The sequence below is a fragment of the Podarcis melisellensis genome, assembly GCF_964234715.1.
Source record: "Podarcis melisellensis genome assembly, chromosome: 4".
Classification (NCBI taxonomy): domain Eukaryota; kingdom Metazoa; phylum Chordata; class Lepidosauria; order Squamata; family Lacertidae; genus Podarcis; species Podarcis melisellensis.
Window position 1 is genome coordinate 102,404,786 of NC_138531.1, and position 13,145 is coordinate 102,417,930.

Sequence of the window (13,145 nt, forward strand, 5' to 3'; positions counted from 1 at the left end):
TTTTAACATTGCTGCTAAAACCACTTAATTTCATTCCGCCATCATCTTAACATTCATTAATTTTGTAATTTTCTATAAATAATCTTTAAATTTCTTCCAATCTTCTTCCACCGACTCTTCTCCCTGGTCTCGGATTCTGCCAGTCATTTCCGCCAATTCCATATAGTCTGTCACCTTCATCTGCCATTCTTCCCGGGTGGGTAGATCTTGTTTCTTCCAATACTTTGTGATGAGTATTCTTGCTGCTGTTGTAGCATACATAAAGAAAGTTCTGTCCTTCTTTGGCACCAATTGGCCGACCATGACCAGAAGAAAGGCCTCTGGTTTCTTCAAGAAGGTATATTTAAATACCTTTTCCATTTCATTATAAATCATCTCCCAGAAAGCCTTAATCCTTGGGCACGTCCACCAAAGGTGAAAGAATGTACCTTCATTTTCTTTACATTTCCAACATTTATTATCAGGCAAATGACTGGTGTCATGTACCACCTGTATATCATTTTCATGATATGATCATGATATTCATTGAACTTCTTGAGGGTCTTCTGAGCACTTTTGGGAGGCTTTTGATTAAGATATCCTGCCTCGTCTTATTTGCTTCTCTTCACATTCTTCTAAAAACTTAGGAGTGCTTAACAAAACATCTTTCTATTCACCAGATGCTGTTTAAACTGAATTTCACAGCCCTCTACTTACATCTGGTGGCTTGTCCCAGCCCCCCCCCCTTTCCAGTCTGGAGCTGCGCTAGGTGCTTTTAAAATGTGTGGCGGAAGGGGGTGGGATGATTGAGTTGCTCTTGTTTTTATTTCTATTTTCATTATGTGTTATGTGTTTTTATATTGTGTTTTCATGCTGTGTGCATATTTATAGCATTCAACTGTTCTTTCCTGCCCCGTGTGTGTGTGTGTGTGTGTATGTATTCACACACATACACACATCTACTCATAACCTCCTTCCTTTCAGAAGTTTGAAAGCCATTGTGATGTAGTGGTTAGAGGCCTGGGGAAGAACCAGCTTCAAATTGCCACTCTTACTTAAAACTCACTGCTGTGGTTTAGGGGGAAGCCACTTTTCCCCAGCCTAACCCACCTCACAGGGCTGTTGTGAGAGCTAAAGTGAGGGCAGAGGAGAAGAACCACGTAGATTGCCTTGAGCTCCTTGGAGACAGGTGGGAGAAAAACGGAATGATGGGTGGATGGATAATGCTGGGATAACGGTCTATGTTTCATAACCCCATTTTCTGGACCATGAAGTCCCATGGATTTATGAAAGCCTACATTTGCATTGCTTTCAAACTTGTGAGTTCAAGAGCTATTTCCTTATATGTAATTTGGGAGCTGCAGCTGTTTGGTGCAATAGGTGCACACGGTACATTTGAATGTTCTAACACAGATAACATCTGGTTTTGTTGTGCCGTCAGGGAACTATTAGGTACAGTCCTATCCATGCAGAAAATGCTGAGCTTTCCATGCTTTGCTATGAACTTTAACAAGAACTGTGTGATGATGATGATGATGATAATAATAATAATAATAATAATAATAATAATAATAATAATAATAATAATTTATTATTTATACCCCGCCCATTTGGCTGAGTTTCCCCAGCCACTCTGGGCGGCTCCCAATCAAGTGTTAAAAACAGTACAGCATTACATATTAAAAACTTCCCTGAACAGGGCTGCCTTAAGATGTCTTCTGAATGTCAGGTAATTATCTCTTTGACATCCGATGGGAGGGCGTTCCACAGGGTGGGCGCCACTACCGAGAAGGCCCTCTGTCTGGTTCCCTGTAGCCTTGTGTGAGGACAAGACTCACCTGTGTGACATTTTGCAAATCAACACCACTGCCTTTGAACCAGATCTATCCTATGTGCTGCAGTCCAGATCTCAATTTCACCCTTCACATTAGTGCAAGCAAGTTCCCCCCCCCAATTGAGATGTACGTTGTAAAATCTCGGTTAATGTCAGTTGGTTTAAATACATTTGGACACAACATGTATCCTTGGTGCTATGTTCCTGTTCATATTTTTAAACTAAAAAGTTGACAGACAACCTTTATTAGCAATAATATGTAATGTACTTTACAATGTTCCTGACATATATTTCAGCTTCCTGGATTTTTTTTTTCCATCTGACCTTCAGATATGAAAGGCAGAGTGATTTAACACCTGTTTAGATTTGTCATCCATGTGACAAAATGAAAAGTATGTCGTTTGCAATAAACTTTGCATAAAATACTTAATTTGCATTTAATTTTGATGGTTCAAAGAACGTCAGGCAAAATGGTCAGCCCTCACACATGTTCACTTCATCAAATTTAGCCCTCTTTGAAAAACGTTTGGACACTCCTGCTCTATTGCAAGTGCTGCATTGCACAGGAATCTGGTGAATCTCTTCTTCCTCCCCCCAGAGGGTGAAGTGGGGAGGTGGGGCTCCCAGGGCTGCAGGGGTCCCACCCCAGTAACGCCCTTCTCCTGCATTCAATTGTCTGAAGATTTGGCATGGTACCTTCCTGGGCAGAGTCTGGGCTGTGGTACAGTCCTATCCTGGTTCTTAGCAAGACTCATACACACTTGCTCAGGGAACCATTTCTTCTCCTTATTGTATATCAGCATTATAACAGACCAATATATTTGCTGTTTAGGATTTGCTAGCTCCTCTCATTAGCACAGACATAACTTGGCAGAAGACCAAAGGGTTCCTTCTGATCTTTCAGAGGCTTCCTGAGAGCATAGATGGATGAGCAAGACTCAGTTGGCTCTGAAGCAGAAATAGGCCATGTCATCCAAACTGGGAACAGTGGGGGATTCTGGGAAAACTCTGTGCAGAAGATCCTGGGTGAGGAGGACACCCTCTGCTCAGAGGTGCAGAGCCAGCAGTTCAGGCAGTTCTGCTGCCAGGAGGCCAAAGGACCCCAAGAGATTTGCAGCCGACTCTACCACTTTGACTGTCAGTGGTTGAAGCCAGAAAGGAACACAAAAGCTGAGATGCTGGACCTGGTGATTCTGGAGCAGTTCCTAGCTGTCCTTCCACCGGAGATGGAGAGCTGGGTGAAGGACTGTCGAGCAGAGACCAGTTCCCAGGCAGTGGCCCTGGCCGAAGGTTTCCTCCTGAGTCATGCAGAGGAGAGAAAGCAGGAAGAGAGAAAGCAGGTTGGAGAGACTTTCCTCAAGATACTTCCAAGGGGCTCCAAAAAGGATGGAGAACATCCAAAAATGCTCTCCTCATGGCCCATTCATACTTTTTCTGGGAAGACATCCATGCAATGAAATCTAACACCCTTAATAATTTTGGCTTTGTCATTCTCTGTTAATATTTCTCACCATTCATTCACGGTTTTGAATCCTTGTTGCTCTTTCAGGAAAAGGATCTCTTTGAAGAAAAGAACACAGATTCCTGTGAGACAGAGAGGCCTCCGTTGGACACCAAAGAGAGGCTACTGGGTAAGGAGGAAGGTGGTTTTTCTCCATTTGGTCCCATTCTGTTGGTTTTCTAAATCATCTGTGGGGTGCTTTCATCTTTTGTTGGGGGAGATAGTTGGGACCAAGAGCCCAAGAGTAGGGGAGATATATTTTTTCTCACAACTAACATCTGAAATTCGCCCAAACATCCAAATGCACTCAGCAGGCAAAGCGTTCTCAAAGTCCCATCTGTTGTTGCAGATGCACTGCACTCTGGGAATCCAACTTTTTTTTCTCTGGCAGGTGACAGAACGATGATGGCAAGACCTCTGCATCCATCTCTGAATGGGGACAGAATGGAAGCAGCAGCTGTGGAACGAGATCAGGTCAGAGGAAGCTGCCTTGTGGGGACAGAGGCCAAGGGGTGGAACAACGTCCTAGCTGAAGGAGTGGTAGTGAACAACAGTGTTGTTTCAGAGGAGGACATTTCCCTTTTTCTTTTAGGGTCCAGTGTGCTTTGAAGATGTCGCTGTTCGCTTCACGGATGAGGAGTGGGAGTTGCTGGATCCTGACCAGAGAGCTCTGCATAAGGAGGTCATGGAGGAGAATCGTGGGATCGTGGCCTCTCTTGGTAAGGCTCCTTGTGGGATCATAATATCTGTTTTTAAATTCAAAACGGCTCTCTATGTTGAACCTCATATATATTCACAGAACTCAACAGTGCCCCCTTAAAACATCTGGGATTACAATAGTCCCGCAATAAACCTTGAACAGTAAATTACTTTTCTTCTTCTTCGGTGAATGTTCTTCCTCCACCTTCTTAAAACAAGGATTAGCCTGGTCTGAACTGTTCAGGCCATTTTAACTGTAAACTTGAGAGTTGTTAGGGAAGTTGAAGTAGCTTCTGTCAGGTTTTCAGTTTTTGTTTTTCCTCCCGTCAGTCTTTGGTTGACCAAGGAGAAAACTTGCATTGGAAATGGAGGGGATTCCATGATTTAGCCAAGCAAAATCCATTTGAGGGAATAGCCAGGCTTTTTGCATCACAGGTTGCACTAAGGGTGTCATTGGATCCCTGTTAATAAATGCACCCAACCCTTTAGTAAAGCCATTGATCTAACCCACTTGTGTTATGTTGGGGTTTTTTTGCCTACGTGCTATTTGATGCAGCTTCTCACAAAGCAATTAAGAAGTTGGCCGAAGGCCAAGAAGACTGAGCAGAGGGAGTTGTTCTGCCTACAGATATGGGGCCTTGGATACAGTTCTGCTATTGGTTGAGGTCTCTACTTAGGCATGATGACTCATGACCTTCCTTGATTGGTTAGTTGGTTGAACAGTGTGTGTTCTGTTAAGTGTGTGTTCTGTTTGTTAAGTGAGAGAGTTAAGATCCGTATCCTGTACATAGTAACTTGTGAATCTGCTTTAATAATAAACACCTATAAGTAACCAAGTTACTGGTAGCAGCGTCTTGTTCCTGCCTCATCCTACATGCCTGCAACTGATTGCTTCTGGAAGTCTGCATATGCACTGCTATATTCAACTTGATCTGGCTAAGATCCTGCAACAGGTTACGGTTGCGAAACTTCAATATGTTATTCCTCTAAGACCAGTGTTTACAAGTTCTAGATTCAGGTAGGTAGCCGTGTTGGTCTGACACAGTCGAAATATATTTTAAAAATTGTAAAGTAGCAACTTAGAGACTAACGAAGTTTGTTCTTCATATAAGCTTTTGTGTGAATGCACCATTAATTTCTCCCTGAGGCTATAATCCATTTCTCTCCTCATTGCAGATAGTGAGGGACTGAAAATGAAGAACAAGGGTGACCATGACAAAATCCCCACAATGGAGCCGTATAAATATATTGAAAGTGGAAAAAGTTCCCATTCCACTTCCCATCCAATAAATCTCCCTGGGAAGAAACCATATCAGGGTGTGGAATGTGGAAAGAGCTTCTGTCAAAGTGACCATCTCACTTCCCATGAAATAATTCATACAGGGGAGAAACCCTATCAGTGTGTGGAATGTGGAAAGAGCTTCAATAAGAAGGACAGTCTCACTTCCCATCAAAGAATTCATACAGGGGAGAAACCCTATCAGTGTGTGGAATGTGGAAAGAGCTTTAGTAAGAGCAAGCATCTCACTTCCCATCAAATAATTCATACAGGGGAGAGACCGTATCAGTGTGTTGAATGTGGAAAGAACTTCCGTAGGAGCACCGATCTCATTTCCCATCAAAGAATTCATACAGAGGAGAAACCCTATCACTGTGTGGAATGTGGAAAGAGATTCCGTTGGAGCACTGATCTCACTACCCATCAAAGAATTCATACAGGGGAGAAACCCTATCAATGTGTGGAATGTGGAAAGAGATTCAGTAGGAGCTCCTCTCTCACTTCCCATCAAAGAATTCATACAGGGGAGAAACCCTATCAGTGTGTGGAATGTGGAAAGAGCTTCAGGTATATTTCCCATCTCTATACCCATCAAAGAATTCATAAAGGGGAGAAACCCTATCAGTGCATGGAATGTGGAAAGAGCTTCAGTCATAGTTCCCATCTCTATACCCATCAAAGAATTCATACAGGGGAGAAACCCTATCAGTGCGTGGAATGTGGAAAGAGCTTCAGTCAGAGCGCCAGTCTCACTTCCCATCAAAGAATTCATAAAGGGGAGAAACCCTATAAGTGTGTGGAATGTGGAAAGAGCTTCAGTCAGAGCTCTGATCTCACTTCCCATCAAATAACTCATACAGGGTAGAAACCCTATCAGTGTGTGGAATGTGGAAAGAGCTTCACTAATAGCTCCAATCTCACTTCCTATCAGATAATTCATACAGGTGAGAAACCATATAAATGCTTGGAATGTGGAAAGAGCGTCATTCACAGGGCCCATCTCACTTCCCATCAACGAATTCATACAAAGTGTGGGAAAACACAGGTAGAACAGGTTAACGCCATGTACTGGTAGGATGTGAAATCATATTCTGCCTTTAAGAAAAGAATAAAGTGACATTTTTAGGGACAAATAAGGAACGTCAGATGTTAAAAATAAAAAGTTAAAACAAATAGAATATGGCTACAAAAAAAGAAGTCTTAACAGTGGTGATAACAACACAAGCTCAACAGAGAAGGTCCGTGCAGGATCCTGAACCCATAATGTTAATCGCAGAAATGCTGGCTGAAATAAAGAGAGACTTAAAAGATAATTCAAAAAATTTAGACTGTATAGAAACTAAGATAGAGAAAATCATGAAATCAGTGGGAGTCTTGTTGGGCCAAATTAGTGACTTAGGGAAAATAGTCCAAGAGTTAAACATCAAGACAAAAGGCTTAGAAGGCACTTTGGGGAAAAAACACAAACAGAGGTTAAAGAACTGAAGAGAGGCCAAGAGAAGACAAAGCTGGAAGCGGCAGAATTGAGTAAATTACAGGAAGTGACTTGGGACTCTATGGCTGTAATGGAAATGCATCAGAAGCAATTAAATTTGAAATTTGGGGGATCCCTGAAACAAAGGGAGAGGATATTAGAAAGAAAATCATAGAAACACTCGCAAACTGGTTACAGATACATGAAGAAGTAATTTTTACAACTGACAAGCTCTTCAGAATTAAATCAAGCTTCACAAAAGCCAAAAAATGGCCAGGTGACTGTTTGGTGACTTTTAATTCAAGAGGAATGAAAGAGAAAATATTACAGGTGAATGTGAAAAAAAGATTGCATTTTGGAGATGAAAATATACTTTTGAAGGAGATCCCAGTGAGATTGCTGGGGGAAAAAAGCAGTTACAAATTCCTGGCTGATGCACTGAGAAACAATAAAGTACCTTACAGATGTGAATTACTGGAGGGGAGTTTCATTTTCATATACAGTGGTGCCTCGCAAGACGAAAAGAATCCGTTCCGCGAGTCTCTTCGTCTTGCGGTTTTTTCGTCTTGCAAAGCAAGCCCATTAGCAGAGTAGCGCTATTAGCGGCTTAGCGGATCAGCTGATTAGCAGCTTAGCGGATCAGCTGATTAGCGGCTTAGCGGATCAGATGATAAGCGGCTTAGCGGATCAGATGATAAGCGGCTTAGCGGATCAGATGATAAGCGGCTTAGCGGATCAGATGATAAGCGGCTTAGCGGATCAGATGATAAGCGGCTTAGCGGATCAGATGATAAGCGGCTTAGCGGATCAGATGATAAGCGGCTTAGCGGATCAGATGATAAGCGGCTTAGCGGATCAGATGATAAGCGGCTTAGCGGATCAGATGATAAGCGGCTTAGCGGATCAGATGATAAGCGGCTTAGCGGATCAGATGATAAGCGGCTTAGCGGATCAGATGATAAGCGGCTTAGCGGATCAGATGATAAGCGGCTTAGCGGATCAGATGATAAGCGGCTTAGCGGATCAGATGATAAGCGGCTTAGCGGATCAGATGATAAGCGGCTTAGCGGATCAGATGATAAGCGGCTTAGCGGATCAGATGATAAGCGGCTTAGCGTCTTGGAAAAAGGGGGGGAAAGGAAAAAAACCCCGCAGGAACTCGCAAGACATTTTTGTCTTGCGAAGCAAGCCCATAGGAAATTCGTTTTGCGAAGCACCTCCAAAATGGAAAACCCTTTCGTCTAGCGGGTTTTCCGTCTTACGAGGCATTCGTCTTGCGGGGCACCACTGTACAGTGGTACCTCGAGTTACAAATGCTTAAGGTTACAAACTCTGCTAACCTGAAAGAGTTACCTTGAGTTGAGAACTTAGCCCCAGGATGAGAACGGAAATTGTTTGACAGCAGCGCAGCAGCAGCAAGAGGCCCCATTAGCGAAAGCAAGCCTTTAGTTAAGAACAGTTTCAATACTGGAATATAATTTATCTAAAACCCAGGGAAGTATGAGGAGATGGTATCTTAATATATGATTTTTAAATGAAAATGAAAAACATTTCAATATATAACCCAAGAGACGCAAATATATTTTAAAAATAACTCCAAATCTTCAACATCAAGACTGATGGAATGGGAAGGATATAAAACTCACATCAGAGGGAATATTATATCCTTCTCGACCAACAAGGCCAAGCTGCAAAGATTAAAAGAAAATAATCTAAAAATTTCTTTAAAAACACTATGGGGCGATATGGCAAAAGCTCATCTAAGGTTACATATGAAAGAATACAACAACAAACATTAGAACTGAATAATATACTAGCTCAAACAATTGAGTTCAGACTACTAAGTCTAAGACAAATATATTGGGAACAGAGAGAAAGACTGACAAAAATTCTAGCTAATCGTCTAAAACAAAAGAAAGCGAACCAAATAATACCTTTAAACAGAAATGAAAATAACATCGCAGCGACCTCATCAATTGATATTAATAATGAATTTTTTAAATTCTACAAAAAATTATATGAAGGGCCAGAAAATATATCAGAGGATGAGGTGGAGAATTTCAAGATATTAAAATACCAACTATTGAAGAATATCAAAAAGATATGCTATCAGCACCCCTAAATATACAGTGGTGCCTCGCAAGACGAAATTAATTCGTTCCGCAAGTCTTTTCGTCTTGCGAGTTTTTCGTCTTGCGAAGCACAGTTTCCCATAGGAATGCATTGAAAATCAATCAATGCGTTCCTATGGAAACCGCCTTCAGACCAGGTCCGGGGACAGTCTGTCCCCCGACCTCTTCTGAAGGCCGGCGGGGGGGCGAAAGTCTTTGCTCCCCCCCCCGCCTGCCTTCCCGGGACAGCGGAGACTTCTCCGCTGTCCCGGGGCGATCTTAAAATGCTGGCAGGCGGCAGCGAACACTTCGCTGCCGTCCCCCAGCATTTTAAAAGCCCCCGGGACAGCGGAGACTTCTCCACTGTCCCGGGGCGATTTTAAAATGCCGCCCGCCAGCATTTTAAAAATCCCGGGACAGCGGAGGACAGCGGGGCGATTTAAAAGCCCCCGGGAAGGCAGGCAGGGGGGACAAAGACTTTTGCCTCTTCTGGACCTCTTCTGAAGGCCGGCGGGGGGCAAAAGTCTTTGTCCCCCCGCCTGCCTTCCCGGGGGCTTTTAAATCGCCCCAGGACAGCAGAGAATTCATCCGCTGTCCCGGGGCGATTTTAAAATGCTCCCGGATGGCTTTTGAAGGCAGGCGGGGAGCAAAGACTTTTGCCCCCCGCCCGCCTTCAGAAGAGGTCCAGAGGGCTCTCCAAGCTGCGGATAGCAGCCTGCTGCCCCGCGCGAGGGGCGCTCTGCTTAAGAGCGCCCTCGTGCAGGGCAGACATTCGCAGCTTGGGGAGCCCTGCAGGACTTCCCCTGCAGGGCTCCCCAAGCGGTGAATGTCTGCCCCGCGCGAGGGGCGCTCTGCTTAAGAGCGCCCCTCGCGCGGGGCAGCAGGCTGCTATCCGCAGCCTAGGCGGGAACTCTTCTGAAGGCTGGCAGGGGAGAAGGGCTTTTCTTCCCACCGCCAGCCTTCAGAACAGCCTTCTGAATGTTGGCGGTGGGGAGGAAAACCTTCCTCCCACCGCAAGTCTTCAAGACAGGTCCGGGAACAGAGGAGAAGCGCTGCGCACCTTCCCCTCTGTTCCCGGACCTGTCCTGAAGGCTTGCGGTGGGAGGAGGGCTTTCCTCCCCACCGCCAACATTCAGAATGCTGTTCTGAATGTTGGTGGTGGGGAGGAAAAACCCTCCTCCCACCGCAAGCCCCGGGAACAGAGGAGAAGCCCTTCACGCCTTGTCCTCTGTTCTCAGACCTCCCACCGCAAGCCTTAGGACAGGTCCGGGAACAGAGGAGAAGGCGCGCTGCGCTTCCCCGCTGTCCCCGGAGATTTCCCTATGGGCTTTCGTCTTGCGAAGCAAGCCCATAGGGAAATTCGTCTTGCGAAGCCGCTAAAAAAATCGGAAAACCCTTTCGTCTTGCGGGTTTTTCGTTTAGCGAGGCATTCGTCTTGCGGGGCACCACTGTATCAGATATTGAGAATGTAATAGAAACAATGGGGAATGGGAAATCACCTGGACCAGACAGTTTTCCTATAGAATGGTATAAAATATTCAAAATCTACTAGTCCCCAGACTTCTAGAAGTTTATGAGGAAATAGCTCAGAAAGGTATATCTGCTGCAACATTCAATGAAGCTTTAATAATAATTATACCAAAACTTAACAAAGACCCTACTAAATGTGAAAACTATAGACCAATATCATTAATGAATGTTGATGCAAAGATTTTGAATGCAATATTGGCTGCAAAATTACAAAAAGTTATTCAAAACTTGATTCCTAATAATCAAACAGGTTTTATAAAAACAAGACAAGCTACAGATAATATCAGATTAACAATAGATTTGATAAATTTAAACAAAGATTAAGAGGAGTTTATGATATTGCCATTAGATGCAGAAAAGGCTTTTGACAGACTATATAAAGAATTCATAGGGTTTGTGTTACGTAAATTTTGTTTCCCTATAGAATACTGTAATTGGATTAAAATGATTTATAAAAACCCGTCCCGGATTATTACAAATGGAAGAATTTTGAATTTGATTAGTTTAAATTGAGGAATGAGACAAGGATGTTGTCAGAGCTGCCTCTAGGTCCCAGCTCACAGAGGACCAACGCTAGTCAGTGATAACGTACAAAAGTCTTTATTGAAGATTAGTTTCCATTTCCAAACCGCAGCGTGCAGCTCTACGTCTAGAACTTAGACCGGCGAAGCTCCATCTGAGTCTCCGCCCCCTAGACACCAGTTTAAGACTCTAGCCTTACTCCACCTCTTCCGTTGTTGTTCTTTCCTCCTCTGGGTCCGTCTGCCCCCTGGGGTTTCATCCTTTCTGGACTCTTCCGACGCTGACCCCCCTGATTCTTGCCCCTCCTTCCGGCGGGCTTTAGGACCTGGCTCCCTATCCGGGCTACCTGCTGTGCCGCTCGCCTGTACATTTGAACTTGGCACGCGCGCCCAGCCGGTAACTTTCCTCTTGACCGTTTCCCCGCTCTCCGATGGAGGCGTGGTCAATCCTGACTCATCTCCTCTTGCTGGTGGTGAGTACACTGGTCCCGATACCTGGGACTCCTCCCCCCCACTGCGTTCTGGTGGGGAAGCTGGTCCTGATTTCCAACTGCTGCTCTGGGAGTCCCCGCTGGCCCCTTCCTTCTGGGGTATCCCCCTTGGCACCCCCCTTGCCCTGGCCATCGGCGCCCCCTTCTGTGAATCTTCCGATTCACTGGAGAGACTCAGGGAATCCCTCGGACCACTGTCATCTCCTACGCTCCCCTCGGATTCCTCCCCCTCGCTCTCCATTTCCTCCCTCTCCTGTGCCTCTGCTCCTGAGTCCCTGACATCCGTCCTCTTTTCTCAGTTATTATTTAATCTCTGCCTGGAACCATTAACAAGAGCAATAATTCAGGATGAGCATATCAAGGGTGTAAAGCACAACAAAGATAATTACAAAATTGTATTATTTGCGGACGATATCCTTTTATTTATTACAAAACCAGAAGATAGAATTCCAAAAATTATGGAGGAAATAAAAACCTTTGGCAGAATATCGGGATATTCCATAAATTGGACAAAATCAGAGATTTTACTGATAGGGCCAACGGCTGCATTGTATAGAAACCATCAGTTTCGGATGTGTAAAGACTTTATTAAATACTTGGGTATAATGATTTCTTTAGATATAGATCAAATTGTAAAATTAAATTTGAATAAAATTATAAATGAAATTTCTTTTGATATTGAAAGGTGGGGACCTCTAAACCTCCTCTCCCTTTGGGAAAAGGTTAAAAGTCCTCAAAACTGCCCTGTCCGCTTATCCATCTCTTCGTATTCCATCAACTTTCAACTTAATTTGCCACTCCCTCTTCGTTGGAATTTGGTTTCCTTTCCAGTTTTGTGCTAACAATATTCTCGCTGCTGTGGTGGTGCACATAAAGTAACTTCTTCAGAACTTGGGGATCTCATCCTCAAGGATTCCTAAGAGAAAAGCTTATGGCTTTTTAGGAAATGTTAATTTAAACATATTTTTTAACTCATTGTAAATTGTATCCCAGAATTCTCTTTTTTTTTTACACTCCATGCACGATACATTGTCCCGACTGCTATGTTACATTTCCAACACAAATATGAATTATTTTTATACATCATTGCCATTTTATTAGGTGTTACATACCAGCATTAAAGATTTTCATATAATTTTCTTTGAGGGTATAGCATGCTGTGAATTTGAGATCTTCCTTCCACAGCTTCCCCCATGCTGAAAGTATACAGGATGAAAGCATAGCTTTCTCAAAAACAAGGAAAGCCAGGGAAATCTCGCTTCCCCTTTTTTTGGATGGCGTTACAAACTTTGTTGATCAGGGTCCTGCTGTGGAAATAGTGCATCTTGATTTCAGTAAGGCTTTTGACAAAGTCCCCTGCGACATTTATGTGAGGAAGCTGGTAAAATGTGGGCTGAATGGTAACTGATGGATTTGACTGACCGAACCCAAAGAGGACTCCTCCATGGTTCCTCCTCATCCTGGGGAAAAGTGACAAGAGGGGTACTGTAGGGTTCTGTCCTGGGCCCATTGTTGTTCAACGTCTTTATAAATGACTTGGATGAAGGAACTGAGGGGATGCTCATCCCATTTGCAGACGAGACCAATAGGGGAGCGGAGGCCAATGTGGCAGAAGGCAGAATCAGATCAAGGGCAGGAATAGTACCACTTTCTTCTGCCTTGGTCAGACCCCACCTTGAGTACTGTGTTCAGTTCTGGGCTCCGCAATTTAAGTATATTAAATTTT

The 13,145-nt window shown here is 43.9% G+C and overlaps 2 protein-coding genes across 2 annotated transcripts in view; one reads left to right on the forward strand and one right to left on the reverse strand.

The window, feature by feature from the left end:
* LOC309368792 (uncharacterized protein) overlaps positions 1-13,145 on the reverse strand; it is a gene marked incomplete at its 3' end in the record, with an annotated part of 476,991 nt that overhangs the window by 79,898 nt on the left and 383,948 nt on the right. The window lies entirely within an intron of this gene.
* On the forward strand, positions 533-7,169 carry LOC309369159 (uncharacterized protein). Its single transcript, XM_081909892.1, has 6 exons — positions 533-704; positions 2,718-3,153; positions 3,363-3,444; positions 3,706-3,788; positions 3,907-4,033; positions 5,190-7,169. The coding sequence occupies exons 2-6, from the start codon at positions 2,737-2,739 to the stop codon at positions 6,155-6,157; spliced, it is 1,677 nt and encodes a 558-aa protein (XP_081766018.1). The 5' UTR covers positions 533-704; positions 2,718-2,736; the 3' UTR covers positions 6,158-7,169.